At 37.5% G+C, this 25,070-nt stretch overlaps 1 protein-coding gene across 2 annotated transcripts in view; it reads left to right on the forward strand.

Annotated features, from left to right (window-relative positions):
- The window catches only part of tmem132e (transmembrane protein 132E), a 443,650-nt gene that overhangs the window by 380,817 nt on the left and 37,763 nt on the right, over positions 1-25,070 (forward strand). For both annotated transcript variants that reach the window (XM_008428504.2, XM_008428502.2), the window contains exons 4-5: positions 3,638-3,830; positions 14,180-14,323. In XM_008428504.2, the coding sequence (XP_008426726.1) occupies positions 3,638-3,830; positions 14,180-14,323 (337 nt within the window). The remainder of the gene's footprint in view (positions 1-3,637; positions 3,831-14,179; positions 14,324-25,070) is intronic.

Below are 25,070 nucleotides of genomic sequence, written 5' to 3' on the forward strand. Positions count from 1 at the left end.
TATATATATAAGAGACTGGGGTAACCTGAGAAAAGAACACCGTTCACATAAAAGAAATGTGCAGCTGACTAGAGTAACCTAAGCAAATTCTAGCATTTTTTTATGTTAATGAAGAGCAAACAGACTGTTTACAAGAAATGGAAAAACTTTTTAAATAACAGCAAGAGTTATTTACTTAAAGGTCACATGGGTCTCACAATAGTAATAAATTATTAGCTTTAAACAAGCTCCTATATCTTTCTGAATAGCTACTTCTAAGTTAGTTTTGTCTTCAAGTGAACTATGATATCTGCATGAGAAACTAGACAGAAATACTTGGTAAGATTTTGTGTTTTTTGCTGTGTATTTATTGTTTTGTTGTGTTTTATTTTGGATTTTTTTACAATATCCCCAAGTTCTAGTGTTATCTGTTCTTTATTAAATTAAAGTTTATTGGTCTTTGAACTGGAACCAGAAAGTAGCCTTAAAACAATGTCATCATTTATCACAATAAATACAGGAAATTTACCATGACAGGCTTAGTTGGATTAAAGCGGACTAAACAGGGTTGGTGTGATGTTCTCTTGATGTCAGCTTTACCTGGATGTTTAAGTCGGCCTGCAGCAGGAATCATTTTCATGCTGATTCAGGAGCTCTTCACCTGGATAGAGGAGGCCTCTGTCTCTCCCTCCCAGCTTACAGCCAGTCGGCCTCATATGGAGCGACTGTACCTGCGCTGCCTTCCCTCCGGTGGGCCGCGTTCATGACAGCTCCACTGACTCACAGACAGACAGGGGTGTTTGTTTTCAGTGAGTGATGTCGAGACAAATAGGCAGAGATCTCATCACAATGTTCCAGGGAGAGGAACCCGGTGTAGGCGGAGGATCTTATGGAGTTTGATCTCGCTTTCATTAAAAGCCTCACACGTCAAATTCAGGGGGCGGGCTCCTGCTTTTGTGAGCGAGCAGACAGCGAGCGCTTCACTCTCGGCGAAAGGTGACGTCTGGGCGGAACGACTCCCATCAGGAGCGGAGAGGGAATTAATTTGCCCCTTCACAACCGGCGAGACAGTTTAATGTTAGGCTTCTTGAACCCGGGGATTACAGGACCGGCTCGCAGGCTTTTGATAACTGGTTGACTTTCATCGCTCCTGTATCACCGGCGTGTTTTGCGATAGTAAAAATGAGGTGAACAAACGGGAGGGGGGGTTTTGTGCCTGTTGCAAGGAAATGAGAAAACGCTACAAAGATTTAGTTGGAATCGAAAAGGAAATAAGAAAAAGCTGCAAAGATGGAGTTAAAATCGACAGTTTATGAGACACCAAAATGTGTTATTTGTCATTCTGGGCAACAAACTGAGTTGGAAGCCTCATATTGAATATTTTAGAAATAAAATTGCAACAACTATTGGATTATTGTTTAAAATAAAACATAATACATGGAAATACTCCTCCTTGATGCAGTGGTTGTCATATTGCTCAGAAAGTCACAAGTCACAAAAAGAAGCTGTTATTCATATTAATAAAGTCATAATGTGAACCAACTCATACACTTTTTATTCAAGTACTTTAAAATTTCATAACATTGTGCATATGAAATACTGGACATAATTTATTAAGCATTGAACAAAAGTTTTCCTTCTGGATTTCAGAAATTATTTAATTTAGCAACTATAATTTACAAGGTTTAATATCTGAACATGCTAAAGAGATAAGCAAAATAAAATATTGATGTGTTTCGGCTTTTTTCTGTACTTACATGGACAGTAGATTTATTTCTGGTGAGTCTAAGAATCGGGTTGGCAAATGTAAGCCTTGGACTCATCCTGTTACTTTATTGGTAAATTATTGGTTTGTAAGACAATAGCTTTGTTTTCTTTTTTGTAATGTCTTAAATTTACAAAAATAAAGTTAAACTCAAAATCTGAAATCGGTTTGCACAGGTTGCAGAAAACGTGCAGGATTTTCAGTTGGTTGGACTCTAAAGGTGAGAGGGACAGACTTAAAACTGAACCAGGATTAAAGAGCGCTGATTGTTTATCGACAAAAAGATCTTTGCATTTAAAACCAATAATTGGTTCATTTACGCTTTGACAACTTCTTTAAATGAATAGATAAGGTGAACCAAACCAAAGTTCAGTGGTTTCATGCATAAAGGAGAAAAAAACTGGTGAGATCGGCTTCCATTCAGTCAGATCTCCTGTAAAATATTAAAGAAATCAGACTCATCTGAAACCATGATAGATTGGTTAAAAACCTAACCTTAAGCTCCTTAGTGTTATTCTTGCATGTAAAAACTCAGCTTAATGTAATAAAGTAAGTACACCCTAGAACAAAAATGGTATAGTCAGATGTTAGATTGTACAGATGTACAACAGATGTTGTTTCAGGGGTTTAGCATTCATTTTCATCTGGGATTGTAAAGTATTATTCCGCGTGCTCCACCGGGTTCCCCTGGTTCAGGCGGTCAAACACGTTGGTGTAAATCCTTGACTTCATCAGAACATGAATGTATCCTACTTTGTTTTTTCTCATTTTGAATCAGAATGATGTTTTTTAATATCTGTAGAGTATTTCTTCCGATATTCTTCTTGTATTTTGACCTTTGTATGAATGTGCACACTTTGTCTTGCCTGTCGCTTTGCTGCTAGAACACCTGAATTTTCCACACTGAGGGACAACAAACTGAAGATACTCTGAGACACCAGATTGATAGAGAAGTGTCTCTATGAATCTTCACTTAAAGGTGACCTGTTATGCTTCCAAGAACAGGTCAGGATTGGTTTATACAAAACATGTTCATTATATTTTTTGCGCAAAATCATTGTCGGGTAATGAGATTTTAGTCTAGTCAAATCCTTTCAGAATGAGCTGTTTTGTGGCCTCCGTCACTTTAAATCCAAATAAGTAGCTGCTGTCCACGCCTGCCCAACTCAAAGTTTATGCTCACAAACATATGCACAATTATACAACTGCTTTGAAAAGCAAAAGTGGCGCGTCCTGCACAACCAACAAGAATACATCAAGTGGTTTCTGAATAGTGCGTATACAACAAAACTCTTGTCTTTTCCAGCAGCCATTGTACACTGTATACAGCAGTAAAACCAACTGAAAAAAATGTGCTGCAGTTCAGCTTGGGTTGCTAGGTGACGGGCTGGGCTTAGTTGGGGTTGCTAGGTGACAGGGATGTTTTTGAAATATCCCTGTCACAAGAAAGAAGATACATTAACTTACTGCCAAAAAACAGCTGAGTGTTTGTTTGTTTGTTTGTTTGTTTGTTTGTTTGTTTGTTTGTTTGTTTGTTTGTTTGTTTGTTTGTTTGTTTGTTTGTTTGTTTGTTTTTTAACTGCTTAAGCTGTTGTTGGAAGTAGATGATATGAAAGTATAAAACATTTTATTTGGGTAAGTTCAAAATGTACGTTTTGAATAATAGGTCCGCTTTAATGTGCACTCAATATTTTCTACTTCATTTTGGGAAATCTATAGAAGTCCATTCTCTTACAGTAACTTTAAAATGTTTTCTACTCAACAATATTGCTAATTATTACTCTACTTCATTTCCAGAAAGATCAGGGTTTCCTCCAGTGGTCTGCAAAGTTTAAAAAAAAATTTTTTTTGACTGTGCTTTGTGTGTTTTCTTCTTTTTCATTAATCTGGCAGTGATGTGCTGGGGAACGTGGAGATGATGCAATTAGATTTTGAGATGGAGAACTTCACCAGCCTCTCGGTGACCAGGAGGATCAACTGGAACATCGACTACAAGGGACAGAACCCGGTGCCGGACTCGGAAAAGGTCGTGACGGAGCTCACTGTGGTGCAGCGGGACATTCAGGCCATCATCCCTCTGGCTATGGTGAGTAGGATTTAAAAAAAAAAAAAAAACGCTTCATACAAGGTCTGGAAATGAATTTTTATGATTATTCTCAATATTTATAAAGTTCAGAAAACTGAGTACAGGTATAGGAAAACATTTGATTTCCAAGCTTCTTGGTAAATATGTTTCCCAATAGAGAAAACTCAGCATTTCAAAACTGAAAGTATCTTATTAAATCCTAGTTGAATTCAGTGAAATGGAATGAAATTTAAAAGCTGGCTGGGTTGACTGTGCATGCCTGACCCCTATGAAATTAAATTGCTAGTTTTTACATAATCCTGCTGAAAGAGACAGAAAAAACAACCTGCCTGTACAGGTTTAATTTTGAGTTTTTAAAATTTAAAACAGATGGCCAAAGGATAACAGATTTTTTTGCCCGTTTTTCGTTAAAGCCATTAGCAGAAATGATCTCATCAGCCTTGATCCTTTCATTTTATTCCTGCAAGAGATTATTAAAGTGGAGATTATTAAAATATTTGCGTTTGATAATATCAAGGTCTGTTGTTAATTTAAGTGTAATAAGTTGGCATTTTAAAATTCATTTTTATGCCTTATTTCTTATTTAAGCTCAAACGTTTTGTTGTTTTTCCGTTTCCGTTGTATCTGCTCTTAGCAACCTGTGGGAAACAGTAAAGGTATCATATAGTTACCTGATTCATGCAGCGAAATTACTGTGTAAACTGCAGCCGGTCTTACTGTTACCTGTAATTGTTCTGCAAATTACAGCTGCTTGGTGAACACTTATCCTACAGGAGGGATACACTAATATTAGCAAAGACCTAAAGTGTGTTTTACAACCCAAACTATGGTGGTGGTGGAAAAATGTGTTTTACAACCTAAACTCCGTTGAGTGTTTCCCTTCAAAGAGACTCAACGGAGAATTACTGGGCATCTGAAAAACCTAATGGATCCTGTTTTCATTCTGCACATAAAACCCTTTATAATAATTGAAATTTATGTTTCGACATCATATTGTTTATAAAAATGCGGCACCAAAACAGCCATATGAATTTTCTTTTCATTATTGTTTTTCATTAACTACTTTTAAAACATCTTAAACACAAATTACCAGTGTTATTTTAAATGTAAAAAGTTAAAACTGCATAACACATAACTGCATATTAATTACACATTATTATGCATATACAATTATATATGAGATAATATGTAATTCACATGTAAAACGTTGATACCGTTTTACATGTGAATTGCATATTTAATCAATATTTTATTAAATATTGATTTAATAAAATAATATTAATAGCCTATTTAGCCACATTTATCATCCAGAATCTCTACCACTTCAGTTGCTCCTTAATCCAGCCATGTTGTTAAAACATATTTCTCTAAACTTGATGTTGAAAAGCAAGAAAGTCTAAATTTCAGACTGAGAATTGACTCATTAGGACTTGATTTACTTTTGCCTGCAAACTATTGAGAGAAATATTTGAGCATTTTGGGAATTCCATTAAATCATAAGGAAAATGTATGCAAAATCCTGAATTTGACGAAGCTAAAAAAAAAATTATTCTTAATTCTAGTTAAAATAAATACCTTTATTTCTGACCAGCCTAAAATGAGAAGTGTTTAGCTTGACATATTAGCAGACAGGGAGGTTGTGTTCTTACAATGCATGAAGACTTCAGGCTTAACTGTGTTTAATTTAATTTAATCGAAACAGGAAAATAAAATAAACAACAAAATGTAAAAGGTTTTGGTTGTTCTACAGTTTTCCGAGTGTGAAATGATGAAACATAATAGTAATCAACACCTACGCTGATGACATGATAATAATTATGAGCCAACAAGTCCAAGTGTCCCCTGTATTTTCCTGGCACCAGGTAGTAATTACTGAAGGCAGTAAACAGATTAAGTAAACAAAAGGACATTAATCAAGCCAGAGACGTCGGCAGCGTCAGACTCCCCTCTGCCTTTTGCCCTAATCATCATAGATTTAAATTGTTGTTTTTGGCTGTAATGACATTTTACTGCTCTTGATAAATTATTGGGAGGATTAGAAGCTTGTATACCGTCGGGTTTCCTCCAGAGCACTTAGGTTTGGACAAAGGTCATCTCTGTAGACTGAGACCTCTCAGCAGGAGTGTTGAATTGATATGCAGCAACATAAATAATGCTAACAGTTTATTTGTGCGTAGCTGCAGTTCTTAAGACCCAGTGCTTGGCTTGTCAGCGAGATAACTCCCAGTTGGCTGGTATTTGTTTGCATAATTAGATCTGCTCTGCATATGAAGCTCCATTAAATATACTTGAGCTCCAGTTATGATGTTGTGGATGGCCCATCTGCTGTAACATAAGGTTCACTTAAAATCTCTTGTCCTCCCTTGACACTCGGGATTTGCATGCATATTGTGCCCAGATGTGTTGAGCAGCGCTGCAGAATGAGAAGACATGGGTGCTTCTACCACTTTGTTTTGTAAAACAACTTCAGCTCCTGTCAGACTCTTGTTTTTGTTTCATAATTAGAAATGTTCGCACAGTTTTCAGTTCATGAGTTCAGCTCACACTTTTGAGAACCTGGAAGAGTGTTTCAAGTCTCACCGTGACGTCATTTAACGTCAATATTCCGGGTGACAGATTTGCGCCCAGCATCAGCTGGAAATAAGATAAAATATTACAATCTTGCAATTTGAAGAAAGTAATTTGAATTCCTTACGTAATATGGGACAGTTTCCACAATGAGACAAATTACCCACTTTTTTGGGGTAATTTGATGGAATCTGTATTGAATTTAAAAAGAAATCTCAACATTAAAAAAAATCTAATTTCTATCACTCATTTCATTACAGCCCCTAACTGTTGTGATCTGTGTTTTCTGTGTATTTGTTTTATTTTGAGGTTTTTCTGTGTTTATTAGTCTGTTCCCCTGTGAGTTTCTGTGTCTTCCCTGTTTGTTCCCAGCTGTGTCTAGTTCCCTGATTACCCTCCCTGTGTATTTAAACCCACCTGTTGTCTTTGTCTTTTGTCGGATCCTCGTCGTGTAACGTTCTTGCTGCCTGTGTTCCGTTCTGTGGATTCATCATTAACCCATCATTCATCTTCATCCTGGTCTGCCTGCGTCTTCCCTCACCTCACCAAATCACAAATCATGACACTAACCTAAACTCCAGTTAAAGTAAAAATCAAACCAAACATCTCTTTCGCCTTTTTGTGCACCAATTTATATGTATGACTGAGTCCTGTTTACATCGTGGCTTCAGATGCAGCATCTTTTGTCAAATATTTTGGACAAAGCAGCTTTAACTGAGAAGAACCGTCGGAGTCCTGATGAGAAGCAACTGGTTTACCAGTTTCCAGTGATGTGCAAACATCTTGACATCTGGTTCATGTTTTGCTGTTCATGGCAATCAGCAAGACTTTCATGGAATCTTTTAAAAGGTCCTTTCTGAAGCTTTCATTTGAACTTTGGCTTCTTTGCATTTTTCAACTTTTATAGTTTTGATCTTTTTATATCAGATATTTTTGTTCTGGTATAATAATTAGCTGTCACCACATGTCAGTCCATTCATGCTTTGACAACCAATAATTAAAAGTAATTTTCCAACATATACTCATGTTTTACATAAGGACAAGTGTTTTTATGGCTACGAAAAAAATATCAGGAGGCGGATGGACATAGGGTTACCTGATTGTTTTCAGAGAAACTTTGCTCTTTAGACCTTTTAAGTTTGATGTGTGAATAATTTTTGCAAATACATTAAGCAGGATGTGAATTTGAAAATGGCTCATACAGCTGCAAGTGTTTTCGGGTTTTGTTTCTACCAGCTTTGCCCATCTAAAGACTAAAATCTTCCTCAGGAAAACAAAGCATTTCATGATTCTGAAGTTGGACAGTCTTCTTATTTTTAGGGGCTTTCATCAAATGCAAACATGTGATAACACAAAAATCTCTTATTCAAACAGAGTTTTAGAGGATTCTGTATTACACTCACTAGCTGTGTTACCATTGACCATATAAATGTGTAATTTATAAGTAAGTTTGTAATTTGTGAGTTTTTTGATAAAAAATAAAAACATTGGCACTAAGATGAGGTGGCTTTTTTGGCTGTAAATTGGTTTATTTTTGTAAAACTGGAGTAGAAAATTTTTTTTCACATTACATAACATCTCGTCATGAACAACTTGTAATGTTGAAAAACAAAAGCCATGTTTTTTAATGACTTATCACATGAAAAAATGTATTCATGTGTGAGTTTAATTGTGTTTCTTATTTAACAGAAATTCTACAATTGTAAAAATGTGTTTGTTTTTTTTACACTGGTGGAATGTTGTCAATTTTGCGCATATTGTAATGGAAACACAACTATTGTTACAATTCATTCATTATATTTTGTTTCTTAATTTTAATCTTGCTTAAAATCAGTCTTCTTGCTCCTTATTTAAGAGAAACGTTTTGAAAACTAAACTACACATTTCTGCTATTGCGCCCGAATGGCTAGCAGCAGTCCTAGATATTGTCATTGCAATATTTCTAAAACGGCGCACTACAGTAACCCTTCCACAAGACAAAAATGCTAAAAATGTGTTTGTCTCAAGAAGTTGGATTAACTTTCAGGACAGAAGCATTGATTAAAACTTGCTCCTTCTAGTCAAACTCTGAAATAAAGTGAGGATTTTTAGTTTCCAGGTGTTACTTTTGAACAGCTTACAGAATAAGATCTCCAACATGTTTCTGTTTTTATTGATCTTTTTACAAGAACAAAGTCTGGTGTTCTGATGTGAGAGCGTAAAGTGTTGATCAGTCGACAGTTTCATCTGAACAACATTTTTTTTAAATATATGTACCATATATGGACCATAAATATTCAGCGTTGCCTGAAACTGTCATAAATGTATCGGTGTTTAGTAAGAGATAAAAAGATGGTGTGTTTTTATTCATTTTCAGCTCCTGACTGGTTTTCTCTGGGTTTTCATCAAGTTTTAGGCTTTTTGTTTTTCTGTTATGTGGTTCAAAAGTATTTGGTGAAAAAGAAAAAACAAAGAACAATGAAAAGTTAGAAATCTCTTTTCTTGTTTTGAAGCAGATACAAAGATGAACCTGGCCATTTAAAGAGAAACGTTGTGTTGGTGTGAGACCATCTATCATATATATATATATATATATATATATATATATATATATATATATATATGTCCTTCTCAAAAAATTAGCATATTGTGATAAAGTTCATTATTTTCCATAATGTAATGATAAAAGTTAAATGGTCATATATTTTAGATTCATTGCACACCAACTGAAATATTTCAGGTCTTTTATTGTTTTAATACTGATGATTTTGGCATACAGCTCATGAAAACCCCAAATCCCTGTCTCAAGAAATTAGCATATTTCATCCGACCAATAAAAGAAATGTGTTTTAATACCACAAAAGTCAACCTTCAAATAATTATGTTCAGTTATGCACTCAATACTTGGTCAGGAATCCTTTTGCAGCCTTCAATGCGGCATGGAGGCAATCAGCCTGTGGCTCTGCTGAGGTGTTATGGAGCCCAGGATGCTTCGATGGCGGCCTTAAGCTCATCCAGAGTTTTGGGTCTTGCGTCTCTCAACTTTCTCTTCACAATATCCCACAGATTCTCTATGGGGTTCAGATCAGGAGAGTTGGCTGGCCAATTGGGCACAGTGATACCATGGTCAGTAATACCAGTGGTTTTGGCACTGTGAGCAGGTGCCAGGTTGTGCTGAAAAATGAAATCTTCATCTCCATAAAGCTTTTCAGCAGATGGAAGCATGAAGTTCTCCAAAACCTCCTGATAGCTGCTGCATTGACCCTGCCCTTGATAAAACACAGTGGACCAACACCAGCAGCTGACATGGYTMCCCAGACCATCACTGACTGTGGGTACTTGACACTGGACTTCTGKCCTTTYGGCATTTCCTTCTCCCCAGTCTTCCTCCAGACTCTGGCACCTTGATTTCCGAATGACAAGGTCTGGAATCGGCCCTTCTCCACCATCTTCCTCAGGGTTCGGTCACCTCTTCTCGTTGTGTAGAGTTTTCTCCCACACTTTTTCCTTCCCACATTGCCAGAGTGCCTTGATACAGCACTCTGGGAACAGCCTATTCATTCAGAAATTTCTTTCTGWGTCTTACCCTCTTGCTTGAGGGTGTCAATGATGGCCTTCTGGACAGCAGTCAGGTCGGCAGTCTTACCCATGATTGCGGTTTTGAGTAATGAACCAGGCTGGGAGTTTTTAAAAGCCTCAGGAATCTTTTGCAGGTGTTTAGAGTGACTTTGTTGATTCAGATGATGAGGCTAATTGTTCGTTCAGAGAACCTTTTCATTATATGCTAATTTTTTGAGACAGGGATTTTGGGTTTTCATGAGCTGTATGCCAAAATTATCAGTATTAAAACAATAAAAGACCTGAAATATTTCAGTTGTTGTGCAATAAATCTAAAATATATGTGTTTAATTTTTATCATTACATTATGGACAATAATGAACTTCATCACAATATGCACATTTTTGAGAAGAACCTGTATATCATAAGTGACTATATGAGAAAACATTTTAACAAAAATAAAATTCTTTCCAGCCTTTTGAAAAGCAAAGTTTGTTCTGCCCAAGTTAAAATTTAAAACCTTTACAAATAGATCTTGTTTCTGAGATATTTTTGGTTTTATTGGGTTACAGTGACTTACTTTTTCTGAATTCACCCAACCACCGTCTAAAGAGGCTGAACTCTGCGTGTATCATTGTTCTCTGTATGTTGCTGCTAAATATCGGTCCTTGTAAGTCTGCAGAGTTTTCTATTGCTTCGTTTTCACAACCCTCAGCGTTGGATGTTCCCTTCTTTAGTTTTTAAACATGAAAATACCGCAGCCAGGTTTGTGTTTGGAGCATCATCACTGCATGGCTAGCATAAAACACCTGACTACATTTTTGCTTTGAAGAGAGAAAAAAGTCCAAGCAAGAAGGAGCCTGGTGAATGGTGCATCACATGGGTTAGTGGTAAAGCTTAACGTTAAGACATCTACCCAATGTTTAGTGATTTATTTTTTAAATTCATTGTTTCTCAGGCTGGTTGAACGCAAAGTCATAAATTATATGCTAATATACGTCAATGTTCATTCATAGACACACACAAACATGTCAGTGAAATGTACAGTTGAGGATTTAATGTCTGACTAATATTATTCGCCTCAGTACCCATCAAACAAAAAGCCAGAGGCCAGATGGAGCTGCTGGGTAATGGATTTCATTAAATACAGGGACAATAACTGCAAGTAAATGACTCTTATCTCTGGGCAGAGTTTAGACAAAACAGAAAGTTTTCACAGAGAAACTGACTCCATTCTGCACTGTATCTTCCAACAGGACAGAGGTTTGAAAATAATCTTCTGCAAAAGCTTGAAAACAGGTTAGTGTATAAATGGTGTAAAATACTTTAAAAACATCAAATGTTTGAGATTTAGTCTAAACTAAATAATTTGAGAAAGGTACAGATTTGGCCTTTCAGCAATGACATTTGATGTAAGCTGACACTTTTTCTGTCATTTCTTAAGAAGGAAATCATTTAATTGCCTTAAAATATTTTCGGTGCAATTTTTTGCTGGGAAGGGATAAAATGGCACCTGCAGGAACAAATTTGGCCCCTGTGGTAAAAAGTTAGGAAACCCCAGCTCTGTATAGTTAAAGACACTGAAGAAGCCAAACTTAAATTAGTTCAGAACAGTATGTACCAAATCAACAAAGCACGTTTTTGTACCTGGCAGGTATCTGGCTGCCTTTTGCAGACATGGTAATTACTGAAATGATAACTCTGTGCAGTGATGACTGGTTTTTTTTTCAGGTGAGCATAATTAGAGTTCCCATAGCAGCGTACATTTATCTGCAAAGTGTGCCGTGTGGTGAATGCGCTCCAGATGCCAAAACGGCGAGCGGAGCTTAGGAGGATGATCTCTTTCAATTAGGATTTTACCCCAGAGTCCAGTCTGTTACCCACATAGGATCCGCTGTGGAAATTAGACAAAAAAAAAAAAAAAAAAAAAAAGGTAAAAAAAAATGACAAAATCCTTTAATCTAGAGAGAAAATAAAAGATGCAGCTAAAGCTTAAAATTCAGCATACAGCCTCCTTCTTTAACTCTTCTGTGTTTGACACGTCATTCTTGATATAAGAAAGAAGAACCTACTGACTAATGTTGGACAGTGATCCAGAAAATGCTGAATCAGTAGTTGCTATGGCAACTAAAGGTGACTAAAAGTCACTTTAAACTTGACCTTCAGGGACTAACTCTTCTTCTAGGGGAGTCCGTGAATGCTTATATGCTTAAAGCTAAAATGTTTTTGCATTAAATATATTTTTTTATACATAGTACTCATGTGATGTCACACTTCCGTGAACTTTGTAACTAAAAGCAATCTTGACAGGCAGTTGCTATGACAACAATAAACAAACCACAAGCTAAGAACTAGCATTCACCTCACTTCTAGCTTATAAATAGTATAACATTACATTGTAATCAAGCAATCAAAAATTACAATTTTGAGACAATACTGCCAAACTAGCAAAATTAGTTTAGCTAGATTTCATCTGCAAGGTAAGATGGACATGTAGCGTACCTGTATGTTACTGCATGAACTTACTCTGCCAGCAAATGGAGCAGTTACAATTGTAATGAAAATGCTAAAAAAAATAAAATAAAATGTTGCTGCTGGAGTAGTTTCAACTTGACATTTTTGGCCCATGTTTCAAAATTTTGGACACCCCTGCTGTAATAGAGACGCACCATTACAGATATGTAGTTATGTATCTTTTTCAAACTAGATTGAAAGTTTACTCCCAGCTTGTAAATCCAGCTCTTTACAAATGAATTTGCACATTTCTAGTTTTAAGAAGTGCAAATAAATGCAAATTTATACTATTAGACAGAGGCTGCAGCGATCCCAGAGTTGGGTGAGGTTGGCACAATAAATATCAAGTGGGGGTCAAACAAAACCAGCACAAACATCACAAGTGTCGTGAAATGTTTGTTTTGTGTGTTAAATTATAAGTGCAGAGGTTGCGTAATTCTCCTCTGACTGCTAAACACTTCTTTGCCTTGCAGTTTAGATTAAACCCACAAGGGGAGGGATGCTACTGTACGCTCTGCAGACTCATTAAAAAGAGCTGCGCTGAAAATTAAATGTACTATTTTTAGTTTTAGGAGACTTTCATAAATTTAGACCCTCTCCAGGGTTTCTATTTTGCCAAGAATGAGAAAACATATCCCCCCAAAACTCATAAATAAGTAATGTGCATATATGTTTAAGTAAATCTGTGAGGATTTAAAAAAGAGGATAATATTCCATTTGTAACAGTATTTATTCAGGGTTGTCAGGAAAAAGAAAGAAAACATTTATTTAAAATAAAAGTGATTAAAAAAACGTGTCATTCTTCCTACAAGAATCATTAATTGACCGACAGATGTCTGGATGTTTATCTGATCTCAGTTTTAATAAGAACTGTCATGAAAAAAAGACACTAATATTTTTCCAATATTTATCATTTAGTATACAAAATGTCAGCAGGTGCTCAGAGTTTTTAATAGTTTGGATCAAATTGTGAGTTTAAATAACTGCAACAACCTCTAATTCTTCATTTTACAGACACTTTATGAAAATTTACTCTTTGTCAGTCTAGCTAGCTGAAATTATGTATTAGATGAATTTTAAATCCTCCTTTCTGCTCTTTTTGTTCTTGAATGAAGCTATTCTACCTACGGTATCTCTTTGAATATGGCTGCTGTTATTTTCTTCGGTCTACCCAAAAATTAGTTTGCGAAGAACGAGAACCTTTACTGAAGGGGCAGAACAAAATATACCATATGAAGGAAAAGGAAGCATTACTGAAACGCCTCATAAAGCATTTTCATTCATGTTACGACAATATGAAGCATCTTAAAGTGCTATAACTCCAATCATATAAAGGTTAGATGCATCACACCCTGTGGTGCACTACTCTAAATGTCTATCCTGAATTTTAGACCCAATATGGAACCAAAATGACTTTCCTGTATGATTAAAGTAAAGGGTAATACTTTCCTGTTCTTTCAAATCTCATTTTCTGTTATTTCCACTCACTCATTGGGAGAAAAGTGCCCTTGAAATGAAAATGTCAGTTGATGAATTCCAAGGAAAGATATTTAAGTGCACAGAAACGAGCTGCGGTCTGGCTCTGAGAGCGTCACCTGGACGGCACGGGGGCCGCCATGGTAATGATTTTTAAATGTGGACTTCGCCCACGATGATGAATTATGGAGGAAAATCACTCCCTGCCTCTCACTGTGTCATGAATGCCTGTTTTTCCCCTTCTCTCCCTACAGGACACAGAGATAATCAACACAGCCATTCTGACCGGACGCACCGTGGCTATTCCCGTCAAAATGGTCTCCATAGAGATGAACGGAGCCGTTGCCGACGTCTCAGCCTTTGTGCAGTGCAAGTCGTCTAATGAAGACATCGTAAAGGTACGGTAAACCACATTTCCCCCATGCCTGTGTCTGTGAGATGTGATTCGGGGCAAATGTAATCCCTTTAGCCCTCCACAGAACCACAGTCACATCATCAGGAAAGCATAAAAAAGACATTTCCAGCTGCCCCACATGTGTTTTTGATTTGATTCCTGCCTTGGATGCGATCAGGGGAGGTAGATATGATTCTACATATAAATCGATAACGAAACAAATGAACAGTAAAAGCTCCATTAGATGCTTTTAGAAGTGCCAAACCTGCAGAACAGTTCCCACCAAGTTTCTAGTTGTTTCTAGAGCAGCAGGAAAACAGTAAAACTCCAGAATTATATACTTCAATTAAATTGATTGAAGTTGGAATTCAACAACTTGTAGGCCACATCTACAACAGACAGTGCATTCGGGCCATTGTAGATAGAAAAAAATGGAGTCCATTTATGCCAAAAGATTCAAAAGTTGAAAATTTGCAAGAAAAAATTTTGACATTTTGAGATTAATCTCATAAAATGTCGACAACAGCTTGGAAATTTTCAAATTTGAAAAGTTCAGAAATACCAATGTTTTTTCTAGAAAATTTCTGCGTTGTTTCTAGCAAATTAATGACATTCTAAAACTCAGAAATGTCCATGTTGTTTTCTAGAAATTTTCTGAGCTTGATCTCAGAATTTCTGAGTTTTTTGGCAGAAATGTACTCTTCTTTTTTTTCTACCTACAACAACCCTAATATACATGAGCCGGTGCAATTGTTTTTATACTCCAGTCAACTACAACCATAGTTGACAACTGTATAGGGAGCATTGATCTGTCATTGTGCTGTTTTGCACTGGTGAGATTAATGAAAGTGGTGGTGTGGTGGGAGAAGCCTTTTAGGAGAAAGTAAATGTTGAGTAATGTATGTTAAAACATTCAGTAGTGCGAACACCACCACTTCAGTTGACTCTCGTTTTCAGCTCTTTAAATTTCACCCTTTAAGACCTATAGGCGACCTTTAAAAAAAAAATCTAAAACTTAGTCTGTCTTTCAAAAAACATCTTTCTATAACCTGAGGAGTTTTCTGAAATAAGTTTCAAAAACTGACAGAAATGGAGATGTTTGCTCAAATCTTTAACTTTCAGCCTCAAATGCAGTTAGATTTTAATTTTGACTCTCCAGTGAGCTGTGGCCCCCACTTTGAAAAACACTGTAAACCACAGCCACCAGAGTTTACTGTCATTATTTATTGAGCAAAAATTAAAACCAAATGGAAAAAAAAAGCTGTGTGAAAAAATTAAGTGTACCTCAAAACCCCCCTATGCAGTGAACCCCTGCTTATATGTGGTTCAATAGTCATACATTTTTCAATAAAATGCATCCAGATTATTTATGGAATATTTGTCCATTGGATAACTTTTTCATAGTGAATATCTAATATATTCAAAAGACAATGCAGCTTGGGAACCTGAAATGCCAAGATGCAATGCTACTTGACACACCATTGGCTGGCATTTGCAAAGCAACCAATCCAGGAGCATCATTTATTTCCTTGGCACAAATTGGCTGAACCCTCAAAAACAAAAGTAAATAAGACTGTACATGCTAGCTTTTATGGTCTCCACTGTCCATATTACGATATCTTTGTTGTTTGAACTTTTAAAAAGGTAGTTTAGCTATTAATAGATTTCAACTATTCGCAAGCAGCTGGAATCACTTTTACATAGTTTCTAGTTCACAAGAATCTATGTAAAACTCTTGAATTTATTGATGACTAATTTGTTAGTAAGTGCCGATCAACAGGATGTTTTGAGTAGTGATGGCACACACAGAGCAGGTCAGACATAAAACTGCAGCTGCCAAGACATGCTCTTTTCCTCTGGATGTTCTGGCAAAAAACTATGCATCTGTTGAACCAGAGCAGTTATTTTGCTTAAGCCACAATCAAAATAAAGCTATTGATCTTGATACCCCTGAAGTAACTGCATTTTAAATGTAAGATTTCATTCAGCAAAAAAGAATAAACACAAATCAGTGGGGGGAAAAAAATCTAATATAATAAATAAGAATGATATTTTAAAACAGTCAAATTGCATAAGAGATATTATATATGTGTATTTAGATTTAGGCCAAATATCGTTCATAAATTTAGTCACTCATAAATGTCAAGTGGCTGTTTAAATTATTGTAGAGTGGTGGAGTCACCATGGAGGAGCAGAACATGTGTGTTTCTGATCTGTATCTGTGTTTCAGAACCCAACATGTTTCCGCACAAATGAACTGAATTAAATATTATTATAATTTTTAACTAAATGCTAAATGCTGCCACTGTTGCTGCTGGTTGTTTTGGTAATCTGTGCAACTTACTGCAGGACATCTCATAGCAACCATGTGTCGGTTCCTTCCTGCTGGGTTCATTCCAGCAGCTGCTGCTTCTCTTCTTTCTGCCTCTTTGTGTTACATTTTCACAACAATTGTACACCAATTTTCTTTTTTAAATGATTTTAATGACTGTTTGGAGCCAAAAGTAACAAAAATATGGATAAATAGCTCATCCCCACAGCCAAACCATCTGCTTTTCCAAAACCATAAGATAGGCAGATGTGTTTATAGTTATTTTATATGTAACACTCTCAAAGCTGTCTTATCACAGTTTGAATGTGGGAATTACTGCTGCCAGGAACGAGAAATCCATTGATTTTCATTTAATGACAAATACATTTCTTTTTAAGCACAAGATAATGACCACTTCAGTCCATTTGAGCATATTGGAGAATCTGGGTTGATGTTTTCCAATCGATGTTGCATCCTAGTGATACATTTTCAAACTGTGGCGGTGGAAACTGATGTGGGGGGTTTTCACTTTGATTTAAGGGCAGTTTTTGTTCAGCTGGTGTTTAACCAATTCATCTTCTCAGAAGTGACTTGTTCAACTTGAAACAAAGAGGATCCACACCACAGACACACAAGTGACAGTTGAAACTCTAATGGTCATTAAAACTGATATAAGGCAGAGAATGGCCATTCAAATGTCCAAATATGTTACTTTTCAGAGTTTCAATGCATGGGACTTGAAACATTACAGTCAGACAGTTAATGCATCCATGTACTGATCTGCAGTTTCCTCTCCTTTTTGGCAATTATGACTGCTTTTCCTTGTGTTTAGTGTTGATTTTGTTTTTTAAGAAACTAAGGAGACTAACGCTTCAGAAAGCAGTCATTTAGAGATGAAAATAAATCACAAACTACCTTTCTTTTTTTATCTTGTTTGTTTGAGAGCATTTTGGTTCTGCATCACAATAACCTTGTTAAACAGGATTTTTCTGTCTTTTTTTTTGTAGGTTGTACAATAAAATCTATTCAGTTTAGAAAAGAAAATATAATTAACCCCAAACAAAACACATCCACTGAAGATTCTCTGGAGGTACAAACAAAAAGGAGCTGAAACCATATTTGTTCCTCTGAAAGAGTGTGTGCATAACTTTAAAAACAAATCATCATTACCTTTAAAAATAAGAAGAATTATAGTATACTGTGTTGTTTTTGTAAAGCTGATTCTGCCTTAAAAAGTCCAAACTTGCATAGTTATTTATCAGATGCTATAAGGATACAAACAGCACCATCTCCTAATTATAGTAAAACCTGTTTTTAATGTACGTTTCTGGATAAAAACATGCTTAAAGCATAACTCTGGCGAATTAGGCTACCTTTGAAGCTGCTTGTGAAGGCTTGTAACCACAGTAACTGCACTGACTCACTGGGGTTAGATGATTCTTCCAGGCTTTCACGAGTTTGTGCATTAGAGAGAGACTAGGAGGAGCCAAATTTAGTTTTTCACATATCGTCTGCCTCATGTTTTTCAGTCAGGGCCGCAGTGACAGCTGCAGCAAATATGAACAAAAAAAAGTTTGTTTTTAAGTCAACTTCTGCCTTTACCAGAGAACCTGACAAGCAGCAAAAAAAAAATAAATCATTCCTTTTGAACCTGTTTCTGCTTTATAATGTCTCCAACCCCTGGATCTTATTTAAAGGTATTGGGACAGTTTGAACACAGGAGCATATATACATATAAATGAAATCTGAGCGAGCAGGAGGTCAGAATGTAATCAACTTTAAGTTGTCAGGTTCATTACTGGCTTCCCCTAAGTGAAATCTTTACATTTTAGCCCACTCATTTCTTCCATTTCAAGAATAAGGAATCTGTTCTCAGTGATAATCACATGGAGTCAGATTAATGAAAGCTCTCTCCATGGTCGAGCAGCTCCTGAAGGTCGACTCAGGCAGATTTTACAGACCGGGGCCATGACGCCATTAGCTCTTATTGTGCTCTGTCGGCTCCTGCATATGTCCAGTGTATTCTCTCTCTTGTCTACTGGACCAACTTCTCTTTGTGCTCTTCACATCTTGTACTAGAGTTTGTACATGTTAGTAACTTATATGCTTGGGAGAGAGCAAATTAAATTATAAATGAGGGCCATGGCAGGTTTTTGATCAATGTATCAACTGTAGAGACTTGTGTCTTGACGGTGGGGGTGTTGGGGCTTCGGTTGCATTGCATTGTGTTGTCAGTAGAAGAGAGCAGGTGTTGCAGGGGGATGGCTGGCCTCAGCACGTCATTCATCATTTTTCATGATCCATTAAAGACAAGGCAGCGGGCCGTGTGATATTGAGTGGACTTGCTTCGACGATCCTGCCATTGAACATTCTCGGCTAATTTAAAATGAGCCCTTCAAGCTTAGGAAATACATGAGTCATGACAGTTCAATAAAACGACCCTCAGAATGGATAAAAGGGGTTCTGGTGAGGCTGGAGAGACTGGGAACCAACCCATGAAAACTACTGGGTACCTAGGGTTCTCAGTAGTTTTCTGCATTGAGTAGTAGTCTCCATTGAGTAACAATGCAGACCTCAATAGAATGAGGTCTGCATTGTATTGTGATGTGACTTCCTTTCCTGTAAGTACCCTGTGGCTATCCTATCCTGTTGATACCCTTAAATTATCATAGATCTGTTCTCCTTGGCACCCTGTAATTACTTCATAGGTCTCTGGTTTCTGCTAGGTACCCTATAAGTATCCTACCGTTACCTTCAGAGCACTGTAAGTACTCTGAAGGTATCCCAATAGATATTCTGTTGGTACCCTGAAAGTATCATGTAACAATTCTCGTGGGTACCCTTGAATTACCCCACAGATCTCTGTAATTTGGTTAAAGAAGCCCTGTAAGTAGCCAGTAGTCAGTAGGCATCTGTTAAATACCTATAAGTATTCTAAAGTCCCTTCTCCATTGTCAAGTATCACTGTAGCCAGTTAATGTTTGGTTTGGTTATAGCCAGGTTGGGTGTGTCTCCATTGGCAGTGTGTTCCTCACTAAGTATATGTGAATATGGGAAGGAATGTGAAACTGTGGGTGGGCTCACATTCCTGGGTGTCAATGGTCCAATATCATTTTGTGGATGTACCCCTGGGCAGCCAGTTTCTCCAAAATTCTCTCATTAGATTTATTCATCTCACCATTTACTGCATCCTTGTTGTGAACTGAAAATGGTGGTTACATTTTTGTTGTATGAGGAGTTTGCAAGTACCACCTTCACTGATAGTCACATAAACCTCCCAATTTGTGGTAGATAAATCAACGAAAGCAGCTTGTTGCCAATCAAATCACTTGTGCAGAACATCCAACTAGGTCCAGTTTGTACAACCCTGTAGTGGTTCCAAACAACAGAGAAGATTTGCACATGCAGACAAATCTGGCTGGGGCTGACTAGGAAAGAATCAGTTAAAGTCACACCTGTGAGAAAGGGCTTAAACAGGTATTAGGTACTCTGTTGATGCCCTGCATGACCTTAAAAGGACCTTGCAGTGATTCTCTTGGGCACCCTTTGATCACCTCCCAGATCTCATTAAGTTTGCTAAAGAAACCTTGTAAGTCAATTTTATGCACGTGTTAGGTGAGAAGTCTAAGTAGCCTAAATCTATCCCCAGTAGTTAGGTGATGAAAGCATCACCCTACTACTCTAAAAGGTACCCTTTAATCACATACCATCTAAAATCTCAAGTACAACTGCCCTTACTGACTCAATATGTACCCAAAGACAATCTTTCTAGTTCCCTGTTGGGATCATATGGGTAACCTGTAAGTTAGCCAGCAAAACCCTTTAGGTACAATGTAAGTACCCTTAAAAAATCCTGTAGGCATTTCTATTAGTACCCCATAGGTAGCCTAAAAGTCTGTTAGTTACCCAGCAAGTTGTCAATAGGAATCCTGCAGGAATATACCCTATTGCAGTGTGTCCCAAACCTGGTCCTCAAGGCACACTGCCCTGCATATTTTAGGTGTTTCCTTACTTCAGTCCAGGTGGTTTCAATTGACATGTATTTGCTGAACTGCAAATCAGCTGAATCAGGTGTTTGACAGCAGAGAAACATCTAAAACATACAGGGTATTGTGCCTTGAAAACCAGGGTTGGGAAACACTACCCTATAGGTTAACCTGTAAATACCCTGGAGATACTCTGAGGTAAAATGTAGGTACCTGGTAAGGACTGGACTGCTTTCATTACAAAGGCCCTTAGCTCAAACACTTTAACAAAAACTACAATACGCTTCCACTCTTACGGTAGTATAACTTTATTTCAAACCTCTTGCTCTCATTTGGATATTTACCAACCCACTGGCTGTTGTATTTTTCCTTCAAACTCTGGGAGTAAAAATAGGTGGGAGGCTGTCATTTTTCTTTACTGTCGCTTTTATTTATTTAGTTCTTTCTTCTCTGGAAATAACTAAGCTGCAGTGTGCATGTAGAGCCTGTAGCAGATAAGCCAGTTTTTGTGTGTACGTGAACCTGTGTGTGTTCGTGCACGGCTGCTGTAGAAGGTGGAACGACCAAGGGGAAAAAAGCGTGACAGCATTTCAGGGGGTAGGGAGGATTTGCTGGCCGTGGTGGACAACTCTGACCGTCCCCCACTGATCATTGTCTCCTGTGGGGATCTGACTCACGTAACCCCATCTGAAGCCAGAGATAAGGCCCTGTGTCTGCACATCACATCACACGCCTGTGTTCATCCTGCATGCCTACAGTACCCTGCATGTTTTTCTCCTCTCTGTCAGTGTGACACATTTACCTTTGGTAGTACCATGAATTTAACGTGGACCGTAGTTCAAGATCTCCGATTAAGGCCATGTTTGTATTTAATAATTACTGTGAGAACTGGAGCACACTTGGACATTTACAATCTTTGGAATATAAAACTAATGTGTCCTGATGGTAAAATACTTGCAGAGGTTAGAGGAAAAAAATTCTGGTAGCCTCATGAAGTGGTGATTGTTCCTTATTACATTTAAACAAACAGCTTTTAAGTTCAAAGGTCATCCAAACAATGGAAAATTTTCATCATCAATAATACCATCAACAGGCTAATGGGGGCTGCTTCATTTAGCTAACCGAGCTAAATGAACTCGCTGACAGTGGCGCTCCTCAAGCAAACACATAATATTCATCACACAGAGAAAAAAAATGTCAAAACAACCACAAGACACGGTCCCTGCAGTGCTAACCATATGTCAGCTCTGTCTGCGCCGAAACGCATGCATTACCCCTAAATGACGACGCCATTTGTTAAAATGTCAGAGCAATTAATTTAGTTCAACATTTAATTTTAAAGCAAAATCTGGGAGGATTTCTGTTACACTGCAGTGTGAGTGAGTGTCGAACAGGATGGCTCAATTTTTTTATTTTTATTTTTTACCCATTTATGCTCTTGTTGTTTGATTGTCTTTATTGTTTGTCAAAGTGGAGCATACTAAACACAAATTCAAATGAGGCATAAATCATTAGGTGGTTTTGAACTTTTTTAGGTGTTATAAGTAGGACATTACCTGTCCGGATCACTACAAGTTACAAAAAACAGAAATACAAAAAAACAGCGGTCTTAATTCAAACCTCATACTGATCCCCTGCCTAAAGGAACCTCAACAGAGATCTTTCTTTCATCTGAACAATATTTTGTGGAAAATAAGTTTTTCAAATTTTGAAAAGGATTTAATCTTCCAAGTTAGCATGAGTAAGAAAATTGGCATAGTGAACATGTTTGAGCCTTCCAATTCTCATAAGATTTATTCAGTTTTCCACAAATTCAATGGGATATGATGCCACATGTAAGAAAACTATTACAGAACCACACTAAACAATCCTTTCAGTTCATTTAATGGCAGAATACTAGCATCACACTGCTGTCTCTGCAAGATGTGGGTGAACTAACTTACACAGCATCATCAGCGATGCCGTGTGAGAGTTCTCGTTAGGGTAAAATCACTGAAAGGACAGAAACTGCTGCCTTTATTTGGGAAATTAGTTCAGTTAATGTCATGGAATAAATGTGTGAAACGCCCTTCGGTGTTTTCACCTTCACATTAACCCGACTGGTCCTCGATGCTGTGCTCCAAGATCAGCTACGGATCTGAGGCGGCGCTCCGACGATCCGTCTACACCCAGGCAATCTGCCGGCCCCACGGAGGATGCCACACAGTATTAGCAGCCGTGTGACGGCATGTGGTGGCTCAGAGTGTGAAAGCCCTCCTCAGCGAGCCCCCGCAGGACCACTGATACCCAGAGTCGCTAACAGCTTTTGACTTGCAATTAGCTGGCCAAGTTTATCGGCGGCTGTAGCTGCAGGAGCTAAAGGGCTGCCGGAGCTCTCCGGGAAGGTTTTTTTTTTTTTTTTTCGGGCAGTTGGTGGGGATGCGCCAGGCTCATGCTGTCAGCACTCTCTACTGTGATTAATCATAGCTGGCTGGGGGTCATGGTGTTGAGTTTTCTGTTTATCTTGTAGCTCTGATCGTATATATCAGTAGTTCTTATCATTTTTGCCACCTCAGAAAATACAGCTTCCAATTCCCACCATAATGAGAGAACTTTTAACAGTAGCTTAACATAGTTGGGACTTTTTATATTTAAAAAATACATATATTTACACATTCGCACTGGATGTTTGGTAAAAAAGGGACCCATTATGCAAAATTCAGATATTGTACATTTTTGTAGTTCCATTTGGGTTTTTTGCTGCTAGAAACTGTCTAATTGACTTTATAAAAAATCAGCAGTCTTTGTAAAACAAAAAGTCATTTTATTAGGGTTTTTTTTTTTTTTGGTGTCTGGTGAGCTGTTTCAAAAACCTTGCTGGAAAATAAAATTGTTTTATTGTTGACTTACCATCCAAGAACCACTGGCTGAATCGTGGTTGTGCAGGAGCACAACCTGCACAACCACGATGTTTGCATCTGTTTGCAAACAGATGCAAACTAATTGTGCATCTGTTTGCAGCTATTTTTACTTCAAGTGCAAGTGTTGGGTTGATGGAGGTGTGGCCAGCAGCAGTTTGTCTGGATTCAAAGTGACAGAGCCTTAAACTTCAACTCTGAGACATGCAGGAGAGAACAGTTAAACCTTTTCATCCAACCCATAAATACATTCCTGCTTCTTTTAATTTTAATACAGTTCACACTCGCATACGGCTTAATTATTATACGCCTTCCCTATGCGGGCCTAAGACCCATCACTGACTCAACCATGATGGAGCTGGAAGGTTTCTAAAATATTAATTCAGAAGATAAACAGCTCATTCTGAAAGGAGTTCAAACTAGACAGAACTGACCAGACTAAAATCTGATTATCTAAGAATGATTTTGTGCAACCTATCATCTTATTTAAAATTTGTCACATTTTCTTGGAGAATACATGTTTTTTACAAAACAGGGGGAAAAAAATGGCATACATGCCAAATCAGGAAACCTTGCAACACTATCTTTGGTAAGCAGTTGGAGCCTCCGCGTTAACCTATGTGAAATTTCATCCCTAAAGTAAAATAGAAATGCAATTTTAAAAGCCCTGAAAAGATCAAGACCCCAATTTTATATGGATTAAGTTTATCAAAAGGTTATGAGACAGATTTGATTTTATAAGACCACCATGATTGGTTAGTTTATAGATATTAAAGTCACATCTATGAAATTTGAAGTTCGTCTTTAAATTCAGTAAAAAAATAAAAAATTGCATCAGCTGAGCCGAAGAGAGGGACCCTGTCATCTTCCCAAGGCCTTCCACTCCAGCTGCGATGTCTGCATGTGGGAAATTATATTACCCAGACCTCTTCCCAGTTATGATGAATCCCCAGCCCTGAGAAGACTGGCCAGGCCGACCTCCATTCGCCGCAGATTAGATCCTCTGATTACAATGCCAGCCACCTCCCAACATCTGATAAATCTTTAGCAGGAACCCAAAAGCAAAGCCCTCCAGTTCCTCTGCAGTTAATAATTTACTGTTGGGGGTTGAACGTGGGGGAGGGGGTCGGTATTTATTATAATTCAAATGAAGCTGTGGAGGGTTTTTGATTTGATGGGAAATCTGAAAAATGGTTTAGAGTTAAATTTAGAAAAGTCGATATATTGAATTCATGCTCTCTGTGCCTCAAATGATATGCCATTACAGGAATGTGTCGTGAAAGGTGAAATGTGTGAATATGTTTATTTATGAGCAGGTCTAAGCAAAGTTCATCTTAAATGTCAGAAGAGTGACATGTTTGCCTAAGAGCTTCTCGTGGCATATTACGTGTAATTGTTCATAGACGATTACGGCGACACGGTTCTGGTGTCAGGGAGTTGGTGTAAACGCCTAATTTGCTCTGCACAAGCTTAACAAACACTGGGGTTACTTGGAAGCACTAATTTGACTGTATAAAGGCTGCAAATGAGATTAGAGAGGAGCCCGCAGCCTGTAAG

This window comes from Poecilia reticulata, linkage group LG14 (assembly GCF_000633615.1).
Source record: "Poecilia reticulata strain Guanapo linkage group LG14, Guppy_female_1.0+MT, whole genome shotgun sequence".
NCBI classification, from domain to species: Eukaryota; Metazoa; Chordata; class Actinopteri; order Cyprinodontiformes; family Poeciliidae; genus Poecilia; species Poecilia reticulata.